This window comes from Hemiscyllium ocellatum, chromosome 47, assembly GCF_020745735.1.
Source record: "Hemiscyllium ocellatum isolate sHemOce1 chromosome 47, sHemOce1.pat.X.cur, whole genome shotgun sequence".
Taxonomy (NCBI): Eukaryota; Metazoa; Chordata; class Chondrichthyes; order Orectolobiformes; family Hemiscylliidae; genus Hemiscyllium; species Hemiscyllium ocellatum.
The window spans coordinates 9,460,005-9,485,754 of record NC_083447.1 but is presented as its reverse complement, the minus strand read 5'-3'; the positions used below and the strand labels follow the sequence as shown (position 1 = coordinate 9,485,754).

At 41.1% G+C, this 25,750-nt stretch overlaps 2 protein-coding genes across 4 annotated transcripts in view; one reads left to right on the top strand and one right to left on the bottom strand.

Annotated features, from left to right (window-relative positions):
- The window catches only part of arhgap35a (Rho GTPase activating protein 35a), a 143,924-nt gene extending 122,172 nt beyond the window's left edge, over window positions 1-21,752 (bottom strand). The window contains exon 1 of one of the 3 annotated variants that reach the window (XM_060855936.1): window positions 21,159-21,752. The gene's annotated coding sequence lies outside the window, so the exon portion shown is untranslated. Of the gene's footprint in view, window positions 1-20,449; window positions 20,506-21,158 lie in introns of those variants that run through there. The other 2 variants (XM_060855938.1, XM_060855937.1) reach the window with 2 other exon arrangements.
- A 673-nt stretch (window positions 21,753-22,425) lies between these two features.
- Window positions 22,426-25,750, top strand: part of ap2s1 (adaptor related protein complex 2 subunit sigma 1) — a 44,546-nt gene continuing 41,221 nt past the window's right edge. The window contains exon 1 of the mRNA XM_060856097.1: window positions 22,426-22,586. Within this exon, the coding sequence (XP_060712080.1) occupies window positions 22,584-22,586 (3 nt within the window). The 5' untranslated portion in view covers window positions 22,426-22,583. The remainder of the gene's footprint in view (window positions 22,587-25,750) is intronic.

Sequence of the window (25,750 nt, the reverse complement as noted above, 5' to 3'; positions counted from 1 at the left end):
TGCATAAAGTTGAGAATTACTGCAATAATCCCAGCAACGTAGCCTGATCAAATCAACAGAAACAGATTCTTCAGCACTTAGTAGATCTAAATACCTAAGCCTCAAGTCTGATCACATGCACCGTTAACAAAAAGATTTCAGAACATAAAGTACAGTAGATTCAAGACACAAAAAACAGAAAATGTTTAAATACAAAACAGGCCAATCAACATCTGATAAACAGCAAAGGCTGAAGTCTCAGACATATAATCGTAACACATCAGTGCAGGTTCAAAGTTCCATGAAAGTGGAGTCTCTGGTAGATAGGAGATTGAAAGCGGCATTTAGTATGCTTTCCCTTATTGATCAGAGCACTGCTTATAGGAGTTGGGTGGTCACGTTTGCGGTTGTACAGGACATTGGTTAGGCCACTTGTGTGCAACTCCAGTCTCCCTCCTAAAGGAAGGATGTTGTGAAACTTGAAAGGGTTCAGAAATGATCTACAAGGATGTTGTGAGGGTTGGAGGGTTCCAATCTGATTTCTCCAGTTTCCTCATTTCCCCTCCCCCCACCTTGTCTCAGTTGATTCCCTTGAACTCAGCACCGCCCTCCTAACCTGCAATCTTCTTCCTGACCTCTCCGCCCCCACCCCACTCCGGCCTATCACCCTCACCTTGACCTCCTTCCACCTATCACATCTCCATCGCCCCTCCCCCAAGTCCCTCCTCCCTACCTTTTATCTTAGCCTGCCTGGCACCCTCTCCTCATTCCTGATGAAGGGCTCTGGCCCGAAACGTCGAATTTCCTGTTCCTCGATGCTGCCTGACCTGCTGTGCTTTGACCAGCAACACATTTTCAGCTGCTTAAAATCAGCCCTGTCAATACCACTTCATTGTGAATTTATGTTCTATATATTTCAGAGCAATAAAAAAAGAAAAAAAAAACTTCAACATCCCTCCCACCAATATCAAATTGAGATTCATGCAGGGACTAATTCAGAGACAGTACAGTTAAAACTATCAAGAAAATGCAGCCTCTGAATTTAGGAAGCTTTTATACAGTAAGCTCAAAAGGAGAAGGAAGCATCATAGAGAGAGAGAGAGAGAGAGAGAAAAAGAACTGGAGCAGTCAGTGCAATGAGGGACAAAATTCTCCAAGGACAAGAAAGTTAAACAAATACAAGCCATCACTTTGAACACAGCCCAAAAAGCTAAAAGGAAGATAGAAATTTTTTGAACATAAATGTGAAGCCACAGAACAGCTGTGGTTGAGCATCAACGTTTTGGTAAAACAGGCCCACCAGCCAGGTCAATGCTGAAAACACTATGTTGAATCTGGGATTGAATGCAAAGGCTTTTTAAAAATGTATTTATTCAAATGGCTCAGTAAACAATTATATTTTGATGTGAAGGTTAACACCATTCAACAGCTACAAGTGAATATGGTACCATTAGGAATGGATCTTGAGATAGAAGTTCAACAACAGGAGTTGGTCAGATTTGCACACACTCTTAGAGTCCCTCATGTCTCACTTATGATGAAAGGGAGTCACATCACACAAAGAACAATGGGTATACACTTTTGGTGGAATCACAAACCACCTACTCAGCATTAAGTAGTTAAGAATAGAAACATAACTTTCTAAAAAGGTGCTCAAGTTTCCAATGAATATTAGAGAATCACCCAAGATTTCAGTTGAAGAGGTTTATTGTGTTAAGAAAGTTAAAATAAATTGTCAAAATACTCGGCGAGTTGGTGTGGACTTGTTGGGCCGAAGGGCCTGTTTCCACACTAAGTAATCTAATCTAATCTAACTTTCCAGGCAACAAATACTTTGTTCACGTGTGACATAATCAATCATAAACACCACCTCTCCCCTTTGTCCAGCTTCAGTAGCTGACAGTAAGTTTACAGCTGACCACACTAATTCTACTGTTTTTCCTCCCTCTCTTTCCCTACTTCTCCAAAGCTAGAAGACAAAGTCCATACTACACAAGCACATTGCTGTTCTTGCTTTTGTTTGCAAGTAATTAAAAATTTGTATATGGTCAACAAATTTCTTCACTTGGGTGTCTCTTGCCCTTTTACAAAGCAAGATAGGTTGACAGTCAGAATTCAGACCTGGCCAGAATCCCTGCCTTTAGCCGTTGGAGTGCATCCTGCCAGTCTTCTAAGAATTCAAGGAGAATTCGTCAGACATGGCTGAAGCAAACAGCTACAGTGCAGGCTATACAACAGACAGTGTATTTGAAAATTCTGAAAAACTGAGAGAAGTGTCTGAAAATGGCCAATGTTACTACTCTTGGAAATTTATGCTCATTGGAAACTAGGAATAACAATAGATAATAGACAATAGAGGGAGATAAAAATAGACAAAAGGAGGCAGAAACTAAGGATAAGGGAAATGCATTAATATTGCATTCCCTAAGTATTTGCACTGAATGACTCAGCTTTTCACCATACAAAACAAATGGCTTAGATGAAGGAAGAGAGTTGTATTTCCAAGTCTGCAAAAGAAACCAAGTTAGGATGCACAGTAAGTTGAAATTCATGGCGCTTTGTACACAAGGAAGCAAAGTAAGTGAACATAACTATGACAGATGAGCTTAAATGTGGAAAATACAAAGGCACTCACTTTGGACCAAAAGGAGGCAAATCTGACCAAAAGGACAAGATTAGGAACTGCAAAGGGTGGATGCAAATCGTAGTGCTCACAGTTATATGTTAATTACATTTAGAGCTTTTGCATTTAGACTGCACACTGCATTTCGATACTGATATACAGTAATGAATTGGGAGACATTCAGTACATTTACCAGAGGGACAGTGCAACTGACTGGGTTAAAAATTACAGTACAGATTAGGTAAGCTTGCATTTCAGAACTTAAAAGGTGAGAAATTGTCCATTTGTGTTTAAAATGATTCCAAAAAAGGTAGGAATAGAAAAATTACTTATTCATCTAGTACAATTCAGCACAAAGAATCAGAAAGGATAGCATCAATTTGAAATCGCTTTCTACAAAGGCCAGCATTTCAACCAGATCAACTGAAATATTCAAAACTACAAGTGACAGCTTTTTTTTAAAAAAATGCAAGAGAATAATGACGATGGAATAAAAGCAGACAAATTGCACTGACACACAGGTCAGCCATTAAATGATGCAACAGCCCAATCCATGTTAAGATTTATTATTTTAACATCAGACAGTTTCAGTTCAACCAGTCCCAGCATTTAACTGAAATGAGTACTCAATTGAAGATAAGATTTAGACAACAGTATGATTTTACAAAACATTACTACTTCGTCTTTAAACAGGGCATGATTTAAATTTCACTGGATCACATTCCAAGTTGTGAAATTAGTGACTACCGTGCAACCTACAAATGCATTAAATAAATATTGATATTAGTCAACTCCAAAGAACAAATATGGGATCACTCAACAATAGACAAATGGATCAACGTCTACTGTGCAATTGTTATCTTCAAGTCTCAAGCATGAAAAGCTGCTAACCGGGCAAACATGCCACTGGCGATGGGACCTTGCCCAAGAAATGTAAAGAAATGGGCAGAAGTTGTCAAAAGTCACGACATTTAAAATTCTGATCCAAATTTAGTTTTGAAGATCACCAATTTGGCAATTTCCTTGTTCACAGAAAGAAGATGTCACCTGCTGCAAACTCATGTACAATTCAATTGCTACAGCTCCTACTATGTTTATTTGTGAATAAATGTGATGTCTGGAAGGAAATTCAAGAGGTCTGTTGACATTCCAGACAAATCCATTAAACAGCTGAAAAGTACACCATTCCAACACGAGGGGCATGGATAGGGTAAATAGACAAGGTCTTTTCCCTGGGATGGGAGAGTCCAGAACCAGAGGGCAGCGGTTTAGGGTGAGAGGGAAAAGATATATGAAAAAAAAGGGACCCAAGGGGCAACTTCTTCATGCAGAGGGTGGTGCATGTGGAATGGGCTGCCTGAGGAAGTGGAGGCGAGAACAATTGCAACATTTAAAATGCATCTGGAGGGGTAAATGAATAGGAAGGGTTTAGAGGGATATGGGCAGGTTGCTGGCAGATGTGACTATAGATTGGGTTGGGATATTTGGTCAGCATGGACGAGTTGGTCCAAAGGGTTTCCGTGCTGTACATCTGTGACTAATTCAACTGCCACCCAATATCAAAAATTAAACTGAAGTGATGCAAGCACTTGATGAACCTAACCTGCCTAGTATTATTTGAAATAAATCAGTAATATTGATAATTCTTTCTGGAAATCAGAATATTTTAGGATTTTGCCTTTAAAAACAAAACGTTGATGTTCAGCAACAACAGTACAGCCATTCGGTTTAGTCTAAGAGACACAAACTTTCACAATGCACTCATTCATTACAGGCAGCAGCAAGTTCATTTTTGAACGTATTCTTCCCCCCACCCCCCCCCACCCTTTCAAGGGAGGAGAGATTGCAGAGCCATTGGCCATGATTTTTATGTCCTCTGTGTCTGCAGGAATAGTGCCAGAAGACTGGAGGATAGCAAATGTAGTTCCCTTGTTCAAGAAGGGGAGTAGGGATAACCCTAGTAACTATAGGCGGGTGAGTCTCACTCCTGTTGTGGGCAAAGTCATAGAGAGAATTGTAAGGGAGAGGATTTATGAACATTTGGATAGGAATAACGTGATCAAGGATAGTCAGCATGGTTTTGTGAGGGGCAGGTCGTGCCTCACAAACCTTATTGAATTCTTTGAGAAGGTGACTAAGGAGGTGGACAAGGGTAAAGCGGTAGATGAGGTGTATATGGATTTTAATAAGGCGTTTGATAAGGTTCCCCATGAAGGCTACTGCAAAAAATACAGATGTATGGCATTGAGGGTGCGTTAGAGATTTGGATTAGGAATTGGCTGGCTAGAAGAAGACAGAGGGTAGTAGTTGATGGTAAAGGTTCATCTTGGAGTGCAGTTACTAGCAGTGTTCCGCAAGGATCGGTTTTGGGACCATTGCTGTTTGTCATTTTTATAAATGACCTGGAGGAGGGGATAGAAGGTTGGGTGAGCAAGTTTGCAGATGATACGAAAGTCAGTGGAGTTGTTGACAGTGAGGAAGGATATGGCAGGTTACAGCGGGATATAGATAAGCTGCAGAGCTGGGTAGAAAGGTGGCAAATGGAATTCAATGTAGGTAAGTGTGAAGTGATTCACTTTGGTAAGAGTAACAAGAAGATGGGGTACTGGGCTAATGGTCGGATACTTGGTAGTGTGGATGAGCAGAGGGATCTTGGTGTCCATGTACACAGATCTCTGAAATTTGCCACCCAGGTAAATAGTGCTGTGAAGAAGGCATATGGCGTACTGGCTTTTATTGGTAGAGGAATTGAGTTCCGGAGTCCTGAGGTCATGTTGCAGTTGTACAAGACTCTGGTGCGGCCACATCTGGAGTATTGTGTGCAGTTTTGGTCGCCATACTATAGGAAGGATTTGGAGGCACTGGAACGGGTGCAGAGGAGGTTTACCAGAATGTTGCCTGGTATGGTAGGAAGATCATATGAGGAAAGGCTGAGGCACTTGGGGCTGTTTTCATTGGAGAAAAGAAGGTTTAGGAGTGACTTGATAGAGGTGTACAAGATGATTACGGGTTTAGATAGGGTTGACAATGAGAACCTTTTTCCACGTATGGAGTCAGCTATTACGAGGGGGCATAGGTTTAAATTAAGGGGAGGTAGGTATAGGACAGACGTTAGGGGTAGATTCTTTCCTCAGCAAGTCGTGAGTTCATGGAATGCCCTGCCAGTAGCAGTGGTGGGCTCTCACTCTTTATGGGCATTTAAACGGGCACTGGCTAGGCACATGGAGGATAATGGGCTAGTGTAGGTTACGTGGGCTTGGGTCGACGCAACATGGAGGGCCAAAGGGCCTGTACTGCGCTGTATTTTTCTATGTTTCTATGCTTCAAACCATTTTAAAACTATGAATCATTTTAATACCACTCAATTGTTTGTTGCTACAAGACAAGCTAGGCCATCCCCAGACAGACAGTCTCATAACTGTCCACAAATAAGAGACCTTATAGGTCAGGAGGAAAGGGGTGGAGAATTAAAAAATGCAGAGATTGGGAATACATGCAGCAAAAACAAAACCTCTTATTACCACCTTCTAATAATTTGATCAATAGACATCGGTATTGCTGGCAAACCCCAGAATCTACAGGCCCATTGCCCATAAAGCACAGCAGACAGCTCCTTCCATAAACTACTGCATTCAAGAAGATTAGCTTTTAATAAAGGAGTTCCCCATCATAGCAAGCATCCAACCTGGTAAGGAGTGGTAATACCTCCAAAGAGGTTTTGAAAGGATTTTGAAATCATTTCCATAAGCAACTGAAATCGCAGGATTTGGAAGGTGCTGTCAACAAAGCCTTGCGAATTGCAGCAACGTATCCTGTAGACAATACACTCTCCTGCCATAGTGCACAGATATCAAGGAAATGAATATTTAAAATAATGGATAGATGCCAATCAAGCAGGCAGTCTTACCCTGTACAGTACTGAGGTTTTTGAGTGCTCTTAGAGTTAGTTTTGAACTTGCTTAGATGAATCTGTCAGGTTGGTTCTAAGCTGAGACCATCAGCAGGATTTGCTTATATTTGTAAATGGTGGTCTTTACAATAGGAGCTATAATAATTGTATTTTTGATCAGTTCTGTATTGTTTAAAAAAAAAACTACACTCCTTCAGCCAAATGGACAAAATCCCATCAGACTCATGCCGTAAAGCGGACAGGCTTTGGGGAGTCAAGAGGCACGTTACTTCTAAGAGAATTCTCAACCTCTGACTTGATCTTGTAACCATGCTTGAATTTTTTTAAAACGTTTGATTTGTACTGAGGTACAGTGAAACGCAGTTTTGCATGCTCTACACCCAAATCCTACCTTACATAGGTACATCAGGGTAATAGAACAGAATGCAGAATATAGTGTGACAGCAACAGAAAGGGCAGAAAAGACAAGATAGGCCATCTCCAGACAGTCTCCAAACTGTTGGTAAGTAAAGGACCATGCTAAAATGAGAGGTCCAAAAGTATAATAACAGCAGGGAAGAAGCTGTGCTTGAAATGTGTCAGTACATGTTTTCAAAACCTTTATGTTTCACGTGGTCAGTCCAGTTATGTTTTGGACCATGGTGACCTGCTAAAGTAGTTGATGGTAGAGATGACAGCACTTCTGAAATGTCAAAACCTGACTAATCAACATTATTTTGCTGGTGGTCGTGTCTGCCAGGCACTCATGAGGCACAAATATCATTTATCAGCCCAAGCCTAAATATTGTCCAGATCTTGTTCCAATAAGACATAGACAGCTTCATTATCGAGAGACATGATTAGAATGTTAGATTTATTACTCATAGTTTGGACAGCCCTAGGATTAAAAGGCAGCAAATTTCTAAAAATATGCTTGGGACTGTTTCCTGGAATGACATATTTTAGAACTGACAAGGAGACAAATTTGATATGCAAAGAACAACATTGTGGGCATGCCTCACTATACTGCAGCAGTTCATGACGGCAGCTTAACGCCACTTTAAGGACAATACCTGTACATGCTGGCCTAGCCTGCAATGCCCACCTCCCACAAAATAAGCCAAAAAAAACTAACAATTTGATGGGGAAGAAACATGTCACTAGTTAAAAAGTATCATACAAAATGTTTAACCTCACTCAAAAGATTTCAGTTCTTAAATCCACATTTTACTACTTAAGATTTACTCCAAGGACAAGAGCACAAAATCTAGCCTGATTGTAGGTTACAGTACTGACTTAATTACCAATAAGGGGCTACACTGTAAGGATGCCTGCTTTCAGATCAAAAGATTAAAAGCATCCTCTGAAGTGGTCGCCAAAATAATCCACACACTATTTAAAGAACAAATGTTCTCCAAATGTCCTTAAGAAATATTTATCCCTCAAATTACATCACTAAACAAGCGGATCAGCCCAGAATTACATAGCGTATAACCATGCCGCATGTAACTATGTGTTGTGTTATATATTGTAGATAACAGAGATAACACTTCAAAAAAGTACCATGTAAATACTCTGGGTGTGTCCAAATGTATGAGCTTCATGGCAGCTCAGTGGTTAGCACTGTTGCCTCATGGTGCCAGGGATCTGAGTTCGATTCCATCCTTGGGTGACTGCGTGTGCATGTTTGTGCGGTGTCTGCATGGGTTTCCTCAGGGTGCTCCAGTTTCCTCCCATAGTCCAAAGACGTGCACTTAGGTGGATTGGCCATATTAAATTTCCCATGGTGTCCAGGGATATCCAGGCTAGGTGGGTTAGCCAAGGGGAATATAGGGTTACAGGCACTGGGGGTTTGGTCTGGGTGGGATGCTCTTCAGAGGGTCAGTGTGGACTCTTTCCGCTGAAAGGCCCACTTCCACACTATAGGGATTCTATGACTCTGTGGTTGCGAACGAAAACAAATTATGTTGAAGAGACAGCTCTTCTGTTTTCTAGTCTCTCCTCTCTTCAAACATGGAGATAATTCTCTAGTGTCTTTGGAAAATTATGACTCACGTTTCTCCTATTTCCTCACCAACTTATTTAAATACATCAAGATGGAAACCATTAATTGCTGAAGATGTTTATCTTTAATCCCATTATTTTCTTTGTTACTGTACTTAAAAGCAAGAAAAAGGTAAGTTCCTCCTGTTAACAGTGTGTGCGCACCCTTATCCACATGGCATTTTGTTCTCTTCCTTGATTGAAGATAAAGGATACAAACTACTAATTTAACAAGTCTGCCATTTCCTTATTTTCTACTGTCTCAGCTCTATGTGCCTTTGATGGACCAATGCTTCCCCATCAATCATCATTTTGATTGATGGTTAATATGAAGACCTTTAGTATTAGATTTTATATCCCTTGCCATATGTGCAGAACGTAATAGAAACATAACTAAAGGAGTGTCTGGACGAGTAGTGAAGTCTGCATTGATGATCAGGAGATGAACCAGAAAATAAAGGGCAATTCACATCTAAGTTAACATAATGGATGAATGAGAGTCGTTGAACATAGTCAATATGGAGTCAGTAAATACAGTTCATCGAGTCTAGATATCCTAAAGTGATCGCATCTCATTTGCCAGCATTTGGCCCATATCACAAAACAGTTCTAATCCAGATGCCTTTTTAAAATGTTATAATCGTACTCCCTATGGGAGCTCATTCCATACACTCATTACCCTCTGCTTGAAAAGGCTGCCCTTTATTTCCCTTTTAAATCTTTCCCCTCTCAATTTAAACCTCTGCCCTCTAGTTTTGGACCCGCCTACCCGAGGAAAGAGACCTTGGCTCTTTACCTTATCCATGACCATCGTGATTTTATAAACCTCTAAAAGGTTACCGCTTAGCCTCAGACACTCCAGGGAAAAAAAAAGCTTCAGCCTATTCAGCCTCACCATATAAAGCAAACCCTCCAACTCTAGCAACATCTTTGTAAATCTTTTATGAGGGCCCTAACATTAACAGCATAAGCCCTGCACTCACGTATCTTACCAAAATGCAACGCTGCTTATTTATCTAAAATAAACTCCATTGACCATTCCCCAGGCCATTCTACTTTGAGATAACCTTCTTCACCCATTAAACTAATTTTGGTGTCATCTGCAAACTTACTCACCATATCTCATTCACACCCAAATCATTTTTGTATGTGACAAAAAAAAAGTATACTCAGCAACAAATCTTGTTGCACACTGCTGGTCACAGGCCTCCAGTCCAAAAAATACAACCCTCTACCATCATCTTTAGATTAGCAAAAATAAAAATGGGTCAGAACTGACTTCATTAATGTGTTAACAACTAGTTGGAAAATATGAAACAGAGCAGTGATTAAGGGAATGTATTTTAATTGGTATTTGATAAATCATGGTTTCCAAGTATCTGGGCTGATGCCTCACCTTTCATCACATCAGTAACTTAGATAAGGGAGCAAAGAGTAACTTTTCAACTTAAATAGGCAACTACATTTGATGGATAGAATGTTGTATAGCTAAGTAATGGAAGCTACTCTGTATATAGGAACACAGTAACCAACAATGCTTATGAAACATTGCACTTAAACTCAATGAATTTAAAAGGAAGGAACTGCCTTCCTCAGATCCTAGCTCATCACTGCATTCAGTTTGTGGGCACCACGTATCAAAGGTGAATATCAGAATGGATAGAACAAGATTAAACCAAAGGTTCAAAGGTTTACAGTTTGAGGACAAAAGAAAATAGTAGCTAACAGTATTACACAATTAAGATATAATAAACAAATTCATTAGGGTTGACATTTGGGAGGGCAGGAGTAGTTGAGAACGAAGGAACAGCAAATATAAAATTAGATCACGGTCACCTGGCAGTGAATTCAACAAACAATGAACTGATAATCCACTTTAAACTCCATTTGAGAAGTGGCAAACGGAGTTTAATGCAGAAAAGTGCGAGATGATTCACTTTGGAAGGAATAACAGGAATGCAGAGTACTAGGCTAATGGTAAGATTATTGGCAGTGTGGATGAGCAGAGAGATCTCAGGGTCCAGGTACATAGATCCTTAAAAGTTGCCACCCAGATTGATAGGGTTGTTAAGAAGGCATACAGTGTGTTAGCTTTACTGGTAGAGGGATTAAGTTTTGGAATCACGAGATCACGCTGCAGCTGCACAGAACTCTGGTGCAGCCACATTTGCAAGTATTGCGTACAGTTCCGGTCACCGCATTATAGCAAGGATATGGAAGCTTTGGAAAGGGTTCAGAGATTTACAAGGATGTTGCCTGGTATGGAGGGAAGGTCTTACTAGGAAAGGCTGAGGGACTAATTTCACTGATGATGATAGAGAAGTGACTTAATTGAGACATAAGATAATCAGAGGATTAGATAGATTGGACAGAGAGAGCTTTTTCCTTTGGACGGCGATGGCTAGCATAAGGAGACATAGCTTTAGACTGTGGGGTGATAGATATAGGACAGATGTCAGAGGTAGTTTCTTTACTCAGAGTAATGGGGGTGTGAAACATTTCTTGCAACAGTAGTAGACTTGCCAACTTTAAGGGCATTCAAATGGTCATTGGATAGGCATATGAGCAAGAATGGAATAGCATAGGTTAGAAGAGCTTCAGATTGTTGTGCCGACCTGTGGAACCATCGAGGGCCAAAGGGCCTGTATGGCGCTGTAATGTTCAATGTTACAAGAGTGTGGTTGATAGAATCATAGAACCCCTATAACATGGAAGCAGGCCATTTACCCTCAGTCTATGCCAACCCTCTGAAGAGTGCCCCACTTAGAACCAGCCCCTACCCTATACCTGCAACCCTGCATTTCCCATGGTTCATCCACCCAACCTATACATCCTGGACACTATGGGCAATTTAGCATGGCCAATCCACCCTAACTTGAACATCTTTGGACCGTGTAAGGAAACTGGAGCACAGAGGACACCCACAGACACAGAGCAGGGGAAAGGTGCAAACTCCACAGTCAGCCACTGGTGGAATCAAATAAAGGACCCTAGTAGTGTTAGGGAGCAGTGCTAGCCACTGAGCCGTCATGCTACTTATAGTTTTCAATGTGGATAAGGGATGTGAATCAACAGCAAGTAAGTGAAGTCAAAGTGTAGACTAAATCATGATCTGCCATTTAATCATGAACGAGATGGCAAGCATGAACGGCCAATGTCTGCTCCTATATTTGGAAAGGACAAGTCATTCATTACATTTCTACCTCCCCCCCTCCCAGAATATAACTTAAAGATACATGACCATACTACAACAATAACTCATAGGGAAACATTAGCTCTAATTTTTTTTCTCCACAAATACTGCCAGACCTGCTGCATATTTCTAGAATTTTCTTTCTTTACTGCACAGCAAGTCCAAAACTTAAGAGATTGAAAGCCAAGACAAATGAACGAATCAGTGAGCCACATTGTGGAGGCAGGAAACATTGATGTAAATAAACAGTGTGTTATACAGTCTAACACAACACGAGTATGCAAACTTCCTCGTAATTCCTTTGTCAAAACTGATCCAACGAAATAAAAGATGATCTGGACAAAACCCTTGAAGCTAGGGGAGGCAATGGTCTAGTAGTATTTTTGCTGGACTGTTAATACAGAGACTCTGTTAAAGTTCTGGGGACCCAAGTTTGAATCCCACAATGACAGTGGATGTAATTTTTGAGAATATTTGTCGCACAGGTTGAAGTTCAGGTTGTAAGTTTGCTCGCTAAGCTGGCAGGTTTGTTTTCAGACATTTCATCACCATGCTTGGTAACATCAGTGAGCCTCTGGTGAAGCACTGGTGTGCTATCCCACTATTTGGGTGTCTTGGTCTCTTAAGGTGGATGTTATCATTTCCAGTTCTTTTTCGGAGGTTGGTAAATGGGGTCCGAATTAATGTGTTTGTTGATAGAATTCTGGTTCGAATGCCAGGCCTCGAGGAATTCCTGTGCATGTCTCGGTTCAGCCTGTCCAAGGATGGACACATTGTCCCAATCGAAGTGGTGTCCTTCTTAGTCTGTAAGTAAGGCTACTAGTGATAGTGGGTCATGTCTTTTGGTGGCTAGTTGGTTTTTGTATATCCTGGTGGCTAGGTTTCTGCCTGTTTGTCTGATATAGTGTTTGTTACAGTCTTTGCATGATATTTTGCAAATTACATTTGTTTTGCTGGTTGTTGGTATAGGGTCCTTTAGGTTAATTAGTAGCTGTTTGCATGTTGGTAGGTTTGTGGGCTACCTTGACGGCAAGGGGGCGGAGTAGCCTGGTAGTCTTGTTAGAGATGTTTTTGATGCATGGTAGTGTGGCTAGAGTTTCTGGATGCGTTGTGTCTTGTTGTTTAAGCAGCAATGGACTGTTTATCAGGTCAGGCAGCATCCGAGGAACAGGAAAATCGACGTTTCGGGCAGAAGCACTTCATCAGGCATGACTGTGCTTTTCCAGCACCACTCTAATCGGTACTCTAATCTCCAGCAACTGCAATCTTCACTTTTGCCCTGCATTCTCCTTGAAGATACTATATTAGGTATTTTTCTTCTGCTACTTGTAGTTTCTGGGTGCTGCAGTGTATTGTGGCCCATTTAAATAATGTCCTGATGCAGGTCTGTTTGTGGGTGTTGGGATGATTGCTTCTGTAATTAAGTATCTGGTTCTGGATTAGTGGTGCTGGAAGAGCACAGCAGTTCAGGCAGCATCCAAAGTGCAGCGAAATCTGCACTTTGGATGCTGCCTGAACTGCTGTGCTCTTCCAGCACCACAAATCCAGAATCTGGTTTCCAGCATCTGCAGTCACTGTTTTTACCTAATTAAAATATCTGGTCTGTGCACGTTGCTTTCCTGCAGACATTGGTCTGCAGTTCTCCATTAACTGTTTCTTCCACTAGGATATCTAGAAAGGGGAGTCTGTTGTTGTTATTCTCCTCTCCTTTTGAGAAATTTATACCAGTAAGGATGTTGATGTTGTAGGTTTTCTCTAATTTGTTCCGTTTTGTGATGACAAAAGATAGTGGACCCAAAGTTTGGGGTGGATCATGGGGAGGGCTGTTTGTTTGAGTCTCTGCATTACTGCTTCTGCTAATATGCCTAATATTGGTGATTCTATGGGTATTCCATTGATTTGTTTGTAGGTCTTGTCGTCATTGAAGGGGGCGTGGTTAGTGAGGCACTGAAAACTGAAATACCTAGAAGACTCATGCCATTCCATCCATTCCACCCAGGGATTCCTGATCAAAGAGACCAAGATAGAAGAGGCTGAAATAACTGTCTTCTCTGACGTAACAGCCCTGTTCACATCAATTAACATCAGCCTGGCCAAAGAAATACTGACCGCACTACAAGGCAAACTAAGGACAAGCACCAACTTCATCAGCAAGGACAAACATCCTCAAGCTAGTTGACCTGTGCCTCACTAACCACTTCACCTTCAATAAGACAACCTATAAACAAATCAACGGAACACCCATGGGATCATCAATATTAGGCTTCTTATCAGAAGCAGTAATGCAGAGACTCGAACAAACAGCCTTCCCCACAATCCAACCCAAACTTTGACCGCTACGTAGATGACGCCTTTGTCATCACAAAACAGAACCAATAGAGGAAACCTACAACATCAACATCCTTACTGGCCTAAATTTCACTAAAGCGGAGGAGAACAACAATAACAGGCTCTTCTTTCTAGATGTCACAGTGGATCAAATAGTTAATGGAGAACTGCAGACCAGTGTCTACAGGAAAACAACACACACAGACCAGATACTTAACTACAGAAGCAATCACCCAGAAACAGAGCTACATCAGGACATTTAAAAGGACCACAATATACTGCAGCACCCAGGAATTATGAGAAGAAAAATACCTATACAGCATCTTCAAGGAGAACGGATACCTGATAAGCACAATCCGCTGATACTTAAACAACAAAGCTGAAAATGTGTTGCTGGAAAAGCGCTGCAGGTCAGGCAGCATCCAAGGAACAGGAGAATCGACGTTTCGGGCATAAGCCCTTCTTCAGGAATGAGGAGGGTGTGTCCAGCAGGCTTAGATAAAAGGTAGGGAGGAGGGACTTGGGGGAGGGGCATTGGAGATGCGATAGGTGGAAGGAGGTCAAGGTGAGGGTGATAGGCCAGAGTGGGGTGGGGGCTGAGAGAACAGGAAGAAGATTGCAGGTTAGGAGGGCGGTGCTGAGTTCGAGGGATTTGACTGAGACAAGGTGGGGGGATGGGAAATGAGGAAACTGGAGAAATCTGAGTTCATCCCTTGTGGTTGGAGGGTTCCTAGGCGGAAGATGAGATGCTCTTCCTCCAACCGTTGTATTGTTATGGTCTGGCAATGAAGGAGTCCAAGGACCTGCATGTCCAACGCCCCTTCCCCAAGTCCCTCCTCCCTACCTTTTATCTTAGCCTGCTGGACACACTTTCCTCATTCCTGAAGAAGGGCTTATGCCCGAAACGTCGAATCTCCTGTTCCTTGGATGCTACCTGACCTGCTGCGCTTTTCCAGCAACACATTTTCAGCTCTGATCTCCAGCATCTGCAGACCTCACTTTCTCCACTTAAACAACAAACCCAAACAACAAGACAACACACTCAAACTCGAGCCACACCACTATACAAAGACATCTCGGAGAAGTCTACCAGACTACTGCAATCCCATGGCATCATGGTCATCCATAAACCTACTAACACACAAACAGCTACTGATTAATCTAAATGACCCTATAGCAACAACCAGTAAAACGAATGTAATTTGCAAAATATCATGCAAGGACTGTAAGAAACACTATCAGACAAACAGGCAGAAAACTAGCCACCAGGATACACGAACACCAACTAGCCACCAAAAGACATGAGAAAGTGAGAACTGGAGATGTTGGAGATCAGAGTGAAAAAGTGTGGGGCTAGAAAAGCACAGCCGGTCATCAACCCTCATTCCTGATGAAGAGCTTATGCTCGAAACGTCGACGCTCCTGCTCCGCAGATGCTGCTTGACCAGCTGTGCTGTTCCAGCACCGCACTCTCCGACTAAAAGACATGACCCACTATCACGAGTATCCTGACATACAGATGAAGGAGGACACCACTTCGACTGAGACAACACTTCCATCCTTGGACAGACTAAACAGACACGCACAGGAATTCCTAGAGGCCTGGCATTCAAAGGGAACTCAATCAATAAACACGTTGATCTGGACCCCATTTACCAATCTCTCAGCAAAAGACCCAGAAATGACATCACCTATCTTAAGGGACCAAGACACACAAGTAGAAAGCGGGACAGAACACCAGTGCTTCACCGGAGGCTCACTGATGACATTACCTATCGGTGTAGAATCATCTGAAAGCAAACCTGCCAGCTCAGCAAGCAAACTTACAACATAGCAGATGGTTGAATTTGAATTCAATAATCAAACAAAATCTGGAATTCAGAGTCTAATCACAGAATTGTTACTGTGTGAAAATAGGCCATTTGGCCCAAAAAGTCCAGTCTGAAGAGTAACCCACCCAGACCCATTCTACTACCCTATTATCCTACATTTACTCCTGACTAATGTACCTAACCTACACATCCCTGAACAACATGGGCAATTTCACATGGGCAATTCACTAACCTGCACATCTTTGGACTGTGGGAGGTCACTGGAGCACATAGGAAACCCACACAGACACAGGGAGAATATGCAAACTCCACACACAGTTGTCAGAGGCTGGAATCGAGTCTAGGTCCCTGGCGCTTTGTGGCAGTAGTGCTAACCACTGAGCCACCATGCCACCCCAATGACCCCTGAAACTATTATTGAATGTTGGAAAACCCATCTGGTTCACTAATGCCCTTTAGAGAAGGAAACTGCCATTTTTATCTGGTCTGCACTCCCTGTGACTGCTGACTTTTAACTGTCCTCTAGAATGGGCAACAAAAACTGGCATGGCCAACTAAACCTTCATTCCAGTGAATGAATAACAAGAAAAAAATAATAATTTTTATGCTAATAACCCAGTAAAGAACCCACCGGAAGTAGAAGTGTGTTGGTTTAAGTGCACGCTAGTCACTAAGTAGCTTAAAAAGCATCAAGAGTTGGCATTACTAGCGCATCGAACCAGTTACACAGTAAGTGCAGTTTTTACATGTTTTATAAGATATTAATATTAAATTATACATAAGACGTGTTAACTGAAATATTCAACTCCCAAGTTTGTTCCCATTAACTCAATGTCACAAGGTGACCATTGCTATCAAAAGGACTACTGATTCTGCATTAGGCCCATCCTGTCCTGGTTGACAAATAAAAAGCCGCTCAGCCCCAAATAAACACACTCTAGCTCTTGATGCATAGCCCTGTAACTTACTGCATTTCAAAAGCAGACCCAAATATTTTATGATGTAATGGAGACTTCTACCTGTACAACCCTTTTAGGTTGCAAAGCCCCACCACTATCTTGGTGACAAAAAACCATTTCAATATTCCTAAACTATTAATTTAAAATTTCTTCCCCAAAATAATAAACGGTCTTTCCTATCAATCCTGGTGAGACCCCTCACTTTTGTACACCTTCTATTAAATCTGTCCCCTGACCGCCTCTGTTGCAGAGGAAACAGATGCAGCCTTCCAATCCCAATTCATAACTAAAAGGACTCCAGCTCTGGCAACATTTTTGTAAACCTTATCTTTACTTTCATTTCTATGTCATGCAAGTGCTACCTATTGAATAATCTAGAATTGATGAGCTAATTTCCAAATGAAATACTTGGCTTTCATCCCTTGCCACCATCCTGCATGATTTAAAATCAATTCTCATATGGAAACACCAGTCCACAGATTGCCTGATAATCTCTCACCTGGAGGTAAGAATCCTTACAGGTAGGAAATCACATTCTTATGTCCTAAATAGCTAGTCTCTACTTTTCAACTTTACAGACCTGAAATAGGAAAGGAGAAAGTGAACTCCAGCATCTGCAGTCCTCAGAGCTGAAAATGTGTTGCTGGAAAAGCACAGCAGGTCAGGCAGCATCCAAGGAGAAGGAGAATCGACGTTTTGGGTATGAGCCTTGAAGAAGGGCTCATGCCCAAACCGTCGATTCTCCTTTTCCTTGGATGTTGCCTGAGCTGCTGCACTTTTCCAGCAACACATTTTCAGCTCTGAAATAGGAAAGGCAAAACACCAGACACCTAAACAAAAACAATTTCTTCACATAACCCTGTTCCCAAAAATATTAAATCACTTCACAATTTGTTGATTATTTCCTCATCCAACACTAACTGCCCTCCTCCCTTCTCTCTACTTCAGGGCCGTACTTTGCATCTAAAAAGAGAGAGAGTCTAGAATTACATTACTAGCAAAAAAAAATGTAAAGCTACGCATCAGATCTAGTACTGTCCACATTCTTTTTTATTTATTCACGGGGATGAGGGTGTCACTGGCTAGGCCAGCATTTATTGTCCATCTCTAATTGCCCAGAGGGGAATTAAGAGCCAACCACATTGCTGTGGACCTGGAGTCACACATAGGCCAGGTTATCAGATTCCCAAATTCCAGATTTTTATTGAATTTAAACTTGACCACCTGCCCTGGTAGATTTCAGATCTGGGCCCCCAGAATATTACATTAGGTTTTAGGATTACCAGTCCAGCAATAATATCACTAGGCCATCACCTCCCTACATAATGGCACAGGAAACGTTACAAGCATTTAAAATAAAGTGCTCGTCAAGAATTCACACAGTTCAATAATACATTTAAAATATCATTATGTTAAAATGATATTACATGGACAATGATGAAGTCCTTCAAAATATAAAATCATTCCAAATATTAATCTCTAGAATACGAAATCACTAGCTCATTTGGCAGTTCATTAGCTGAAGCTTTAACCTATGATACATACAGAAATTTAATTCTGTTCTTTTTCTTGTTAAAGTGTCCATCTGTGACGGAAACACAATATCCAAACTTGAACATGAACACAGATTGCCTCTAGTGAAGGCTACTCACGAGGACTTGGACTGCGGCATTCTGAATCAATAATAGTTTGTGGAGAGTATTAAAGATTAGAATTAAGGTGTGGATTGGAGGACTTTGGACTCAGCCGGAAACTGATGTTCTAAGTCTAGATTAGGGGATTTAGCAACAACATATAGGTGGTAATACAGTGGTGGTGGGAGGTAGAGGTGGATACATACATTTTTTGAAATAGAAAGTATTTTTATTAAGCAGGTGTGGAGACAATAGCAAACTGCAGGTTTATCATCGTGCCAAATTCAGTCACCATAAACATTGAAGACAAGGCCACCCCTGGGAATCCACTCTGAGCAGGTGAAACAGCGTAAGAGACATCACTGATCCCTGCACCCAAACCCTCCCCCAAAACCTCTGGATAATGCCATATTTGTCAGTTAGAAATCCCTGTTGGCTAAAAGATGACAATCAAGAAATCATATGGGAGAAAATTCTGCATGTCGTAATGCAGTGTGTCCTCATGCAAGCCATCAGCAGCAACTATCATTAGTTCTTTATTTTAAATTCGAACACGTTAAAATTCTAAAATATGAATGATTTGTTTTAAGCAAATCAATTGGCCGTCATGTATTAATTCATTGCAGTATTTATTTTAAAATTATATACACTGCAGCAAGGATTTTTTTGGCCTAATTGATTTTTTTTTATATACTAACCTCCAAGAATTTAAAAATATGAAAATCAAGATGAAATCATTACACAAATCAACATGAGAAAATGCCAAGATTAATCTTTGAAGATTACAAATTATTTATAATTTTAGAATGTTACAGAGCCTCTTATGATTGGAAGATGGCTCGGGTTGCAATTCCTGCTGCATAGACATTCATTAGGGCAATTTTTTCTGAGGCGGAAGGGGGAAGAGAGAGAATGGAAGTCAAAAATGACCAAAATAAATGACCCACAGGTTAAGTGAAAACAGAATAGCAAAACCATTTATATATAACAATTTAGATTTCATTTTTTAAGTTTCAATTCTATGGCTGCTAACAAGGTCATTCCAGATGCACGAGGCTCACCAGGGAACTTCTGCAGCCTATCCATTCACAGTCGTCATCACAACTGAACGTTGAAGCTCTGCACACACCCATGTTTCACTGAAAAGCAGCAGTGAAAATACTAACCAAATATCTCTCTGTCTCCCAGAAGGGCAGCTACCATCATAACTAAGGATAGCTCACTCACCACAAACCACGAATCCCAGGCCTAGCTGATTACATTACTTAAGTTCGTAGTTTTGATACTGGTATCTAACACACAGGATTTGCCATTTTATCATGCTGCAATCAATAGAACAGCTCAAAAATTGAGAGGGGTTTTTATACAGTTATTTATGTTGTTGTCTCTGACTGCAAATTGGTAAATGATAAGCATGAATTGATCAGCGTCAAGAAAAATTACAACTAAATTTGGAAAGGGCTAAATTGCAGTCATTCAATTAAATTTTACTGACAACATGGTCTTAAAATAATGCAGTTGATAAGCAGATTAAAAGGAACCTTCTTAAAATAAGAGCAGAACACAATTTCTAATATCACCTCAATTCTGACCTCTTAATGCCTTGTGATACAAGGCGATATATCCCTCCACAATAGTTCACTGAATCACGAACATAAACAACTCCCCTCACCCCACCCCATAAAAGTACACTTCAACATAATAAACCAGAAGTCAACCTTTTGGATGCATACCACAAACATGTGCTTCATGCAATGGATACCCAACATGTCAAGACATATTCCACATATATTCAAAAAGGGGGAGGAGAAGGGTTCAGATAGAGTTTGTAGACTTGAAGTCACTGTTTAAATACAGAGTGCATCATGCTCATTAAAAGCAGAAATCACTACATCCGTGAATGTACTATGTTTAATGTCAGCATATACATGCTCCTTAACTGAAGAAAGAAACAAACAAACCCACTCACTTTTTTTTAAAAAAGCCAAACAATTTTTTTCTTCTATTTCAGCTACTAATCCATCTAGATTTTTAGGAATGGAAAACAGAATGAGAATTTAATGTTCAAAATTAATCAATAACACATTATCCAGATACAGTTGTATCTTTATCACTCCTATACAATAGGAGTTAAGTCTTAACACTGGATTCCCTTGAAGGTGTTAAAATCTTAGTCTGCAAAAAGCATTTTAAATAATTCTGTGCTTTATGTTAGAGGTGATAGCAATACATTTATACAACTAAAAATTCAGATTTTAAAAAATTAGAACAGCAAAGCACTGAAAAAGAGATACATTTCCTTAACGTTCCTTACAAAATCCTACAAAATGTTAAAATTCATTCTGGGAAGAGAAAGATGTCATTCATTTCTAAACAACGAAAAACGAAATTAGTTCTTCAACACATTTTGACACATGGCACAGTCAGCTACATCAAGTATTCTACAAATTTTTTATTCCTTTGGCTGTTCTGAAAATACATGTACGAAACAAAAACTAACAAAAAAAAAATCCCCCCTGAAATATTTCCAACGAAATAAATGCTTGGAGGCCAAAATCAGAGAGAAAGAGCAGGCTTAGAATACAAATTAAGGATCCATTCAACGGGAAGAAAAAAAAACTGAGGATGGAAGCAAAGAGAGAGAGAGAGATGAGAAAGAAAAGAAAATATCTCCCTACCTTTGCTTTCTCTCCACAAGATGAGAGAAATAATAGATATAGATTTGTTCCTGGGGATTTTTTTTAAAATTAATGGTCAGCAGACATCTTGTTTTCCTCAGGAATCACAGGACAGATTTGGAGGAGAGGGAATGTGTGTGGATTAAAGTGATGTGGGTTTTTTTTTCCCTCAACCCTCTCTTTTGCTTTCTCTTCGCTCTCGGTCCTCTTGCAAATCTATGACCGGACAGAAATGGCGGATATTTCTCCCGTACTCTTCCCCTTCAACAACTTTTTCTCTCTGCTGCTGCTGCTGCTGGATCCCCCCCAGGAGCAGACATCGCTCATGATGCTTCTCAGGCCGCCATGGAGGCGCACTGATTCGACGGGTCAGGTGATATCTCCTCCTCCAAGGGACAAATATATTTTTCTTTCCTCCTCCTCCCCGATCCTCAAACAATTAGTCAAACATCAACAAAAATCCACCTCCGCACACACCATTCAATAGGCCACGCCCGACTTCCACTCAAAAATGTCGACCGAAAGCCGCTGCCGCCACAAATTTTCCCCTCAAAATAAAAAGAACTGGCCTCACGACAATAAGATTTTTTTTTCCTCCCCTTCCCCCTCTCTCTTCTTCTCCACCTTCGTAATTTGCCCTCCCAACCAAACTTGCTGGTTTCATTTTTTTTAAATCCCCGCCCTCCCTTTCTCCGTCTCCATTGGTCGGTCTCCAGGGAGAGACCGTTTTTATTGCGCTTCCCTCACGTCAATCAGCCTCGGGCGTCCACCCAGCACGTTAGGTTGTAGGCCGCCAGCTGCGGGCGGGCGGGCGAAGGAGAGCGGTAGGAAGTGGACGGCGGCGGCGATGCCGCCGGGCCGGAAGTGGTGCGCGACCCAGGGTGCCGGGAAATGTAGTCTCTTGTCTCCCCAGCTGAGCGAAGCTGTTGCATTATTTAATCCATTCGGCACCGCAATGAATTGCAATGCAATTGTCTTCCTTGGTAGGGGCGACATCCTAATGTCGATGGTCAGTAATAGGCTTGCTTAACGTGGCTGGAATCAAGAGACAACTGGAGAGTCACATTCGTGATCTGAAGCGTCGTTTGTGTTTTATAAAATAACATCTCCCGGCAGAAAATCTTTCCTTTTAACACCCCAAAGGGGGTGCATTGTCATAGATTTGATTATGGTGTACTTGGGAGAGGGGGGAGGAGGCGATAGGGAGTGGGTGGAAAGGACTACATTTCCCAGAGTGCCTTGGGGAGGTCTGCGCATGCGTAGTGGCGTGCTGCGGGTTCTGACAGTCAGTGGTGACTGAGAGGGGGGAAGAAAAGTGTCGCCTCTGAAATAAAACATCATATGTCCCGGTAAAAGAAAAGAAATAAACACCCATAAAACACAGTAGTTTATAAGAAGAAAACCACCCCCAAAAGCAGAGTCGTAATGGTAAGTGGTTATATTTCTCATTCCCCCCCCCTCACATTTCGAAATGCAGGATGAGGCCTAACCTGAGCCCAGCTTTGAAGGGTTTTCTGTAAATAATAAAGATAACCCAACTGAACTAACGTAGAGGCTGTTGAATCGTTCAAAACGTAAAACTTAGCATTCTAATGTTTGCTTGGGTATCTTACAGCAATGGAGGTGAATAATTATAATAAAATAGAGGCCTTGTCGCTTGTTTCTTGCCAAAAGCACCCACTGAGTATTTTTATGTTGTAACAGTAAAAAGCGGTGCAGATATAATTGAGTTTATGCATTTTCAAAAGAGCAGGGGTTTTTATTTTAAGGTTGTAACCATAACTGACAGGTTATAACAATCAGCTTGAACAGGTTTGGGACTCCTTTCTTCAGATAAAAGGGGTTGTGCGACCTGATAAAAGCCTTCATAATTGTGAAAAGTTTTGTCAGGGCAGATGGAGAGAAAGTGGTCCCACTTATTGCTGAGATGAGATCAAGTGGGTCATATTTAAATAAGGTGGTCACTAATAATCCAACAGGAAAGTAGCTTTGCCCAGAAACTGGTGAGAATGTTGAACTCCCTTTCAGGAGAAGGGTCACTGGACCCGAAATGCTAAATTTGATTTTTCTCCACAGATGCTGCTGCGTTTTTCCATCAATGTATGTTTTTGTCAGTTTCAAAAGGTCACACCCAAAACATTGACTTCTCTACCTTCTGATGTTGCCTAGCTTGCTGTGTTCTTCCAGCCTCCAGCTCGTCTACTTTCATAGGCCATAGCTGAGAATAATTAAATGAAATTCAATAAGAATGTGAGGACAAAGGAATTGAAGGAGATATTGATACATTTAGATGAGAAAGGATTCAATGAGCCTTGAATTAGATTAGATTACTTTCAGTGTGGAAACAGGCCCTTCGGCCCAACAAGTCCACACCGACCCGCCGAAGCGCCTACATACCCCTACATTTACCCCTTATCTAACACTAGGGAAATTTAGCATGACCAATTCACCTGACCTGCACATCTTTGGACTGTGGGAGGAAACTGAAGTACCCAGAGGAAACGCACGTAGACACGAGGAGAATGTGCAAACTCCACACAGTCAGTCGCCAGAGTCGGGAATTGAACCCGGGTCTCTGGCGCTGTGAGGCAGCAGTGCTAACCACTGTGCCACCGTGCTGCCCACTGGTGTAATGGAGTGTAAACCCTGAGTATAATCCTGTTGGGGAGAATGGCCATTATCTGTGTTATGCGTTGCAAGTCCAAAATGAACACAAAATGCTAGAAATACATTAGATTTTGTTTTTAGGGAATGGATTTGTCAAACAGGCCCACAATAAAATTGATTTCTTATTGTTTTATTTTGGCTGTGATATTTTAATTATGCCTCCATAAAATAAAGGATAGCTTGCAAGTTTGTTTTTCTCCATCTCAAATTTGTGAATCGACTTGAGGGCATCTGAAGAAGACTAGTTAATGTTTTGAGGCTAGACTCCACCTCTGAATTTTAGGACCAGGGATTAGTCTTATCTTTTCCTTCGGATCTCTATATATCCAGCATATCTTGCAAGGAATAAAATAAATTTAATGTTTTGGAAGGGAAAGACCAGGATAAGTGAAAAGTTCTAATGTGTACTATTTTCACAAAGAAGCAACTAATTGATTTAATAGCCAATTAATAGATTTGAAAACAGCGTAAAGATGTATAACTAACTTTAAAACATAGGCAAAGATACCTCCATTTAGGAGACAGGTACATGGAATTTGGAAGGTCAAAAGAATGAGAGTATCCACAAGAATTTGTACTACAAGGAAAAAGGGTGTTGATTGCTTAGGAAGTCTATTCTATTAGACCCAAGTGTTGCCATGAAGGAAACAATGGAGAAACCGTAGGTTCTCTGATCTTCCAGGTAATTCAAATAAGGCAGAAGGATTGAACGTATTCTTTTTGTTTGCAGAGAATGGGCCCTTGTATATATGAGAGTATGTATCTATGAGCTCAACTGGTAATCTTAAATTGGATTTTAAAAGAGCTTGAGAACAATCAGGAGTTCAGCAATTGTTGCCAATTGCAAACTTACAATAGAGAACAATAAATGTTTTGGGATTTGCAATTGCAGTGTGTAATCTGCCTTTTGCAAACCATCAATGGTGGCCCCCAGTCAGCACCATTTTCTCCTGTAGCATATATTTTGCTTTGATTTTTTTGAAACTGGCATTCTTATGTTTCTTCTGACATGGGTAAGACACAATAAAAAAAGACAGGAAATGGCATCACCACCAGCCCAAGCATATAAATAGAAAGCAGACTACATCACCAGTGCTTCATTCAGAGGCTCACTGAAGATGTTACCTAGTATGGTGACGAAACATCTGAAAACAAACCTTCCATATCAGCGAGCAAACCTACATCCATTGCACACAAGTTTTCTCATGTTTATCTACCTCCTCTCAGCCTTTCAATCTACTTCACTGATCCCTTCGCTCCAATGCACTCCTGAAGTGTCCATTTGAAAACATCTAAATACTTGCCTCAATTATTTCCTGTAATTCATTTTTGTTGCAGTATGGCATTGCTAGCGAAACCAATGTTTATTTCTCATCCCTGATTATACTTGAGAAGATAATGGTGAGTTGCCACCTTGTGCCACTGCAGTATACATGGTGGAAATACACTCGCATTCTGTTGGAAAGGGAGCTGTAAAACTCCTAGTGACAATGAGGCAATGGTGTACGTGAGTTGGAGCGGGGTGTGACTTGAGAGTGAGAGTTGCAGGGTAGTATGCCAGTCGCCCTTGTTTTCCTAGGCAGTAGCAGCCATGGGTTTGGAATATACTGTCTACTGTGCCAATGAAGAACATATAATATTCTTGCTGACATTTCCATTGAGTGTAGACCAAAAATGTCAGAGTGAGGATGTTGGAGATCCAAGTATTGAGCCAGTTGGAACTGGAGAGGTTCAATGATATAATTTTAACAGGTATTACATAAAATAGTCACTGGGTGAGCTCAACCAGGAATTTAAAATTTGCTGTTCTAGAGCAATAACATTTGGACTAACCAAAGTAAGAGTCAAGTTTTCATATCGAACCTAATGGCTGATTAGTGAAACGGTTCTGCAGAGATGTGCACAGTTAAAGGTACCACATCCAT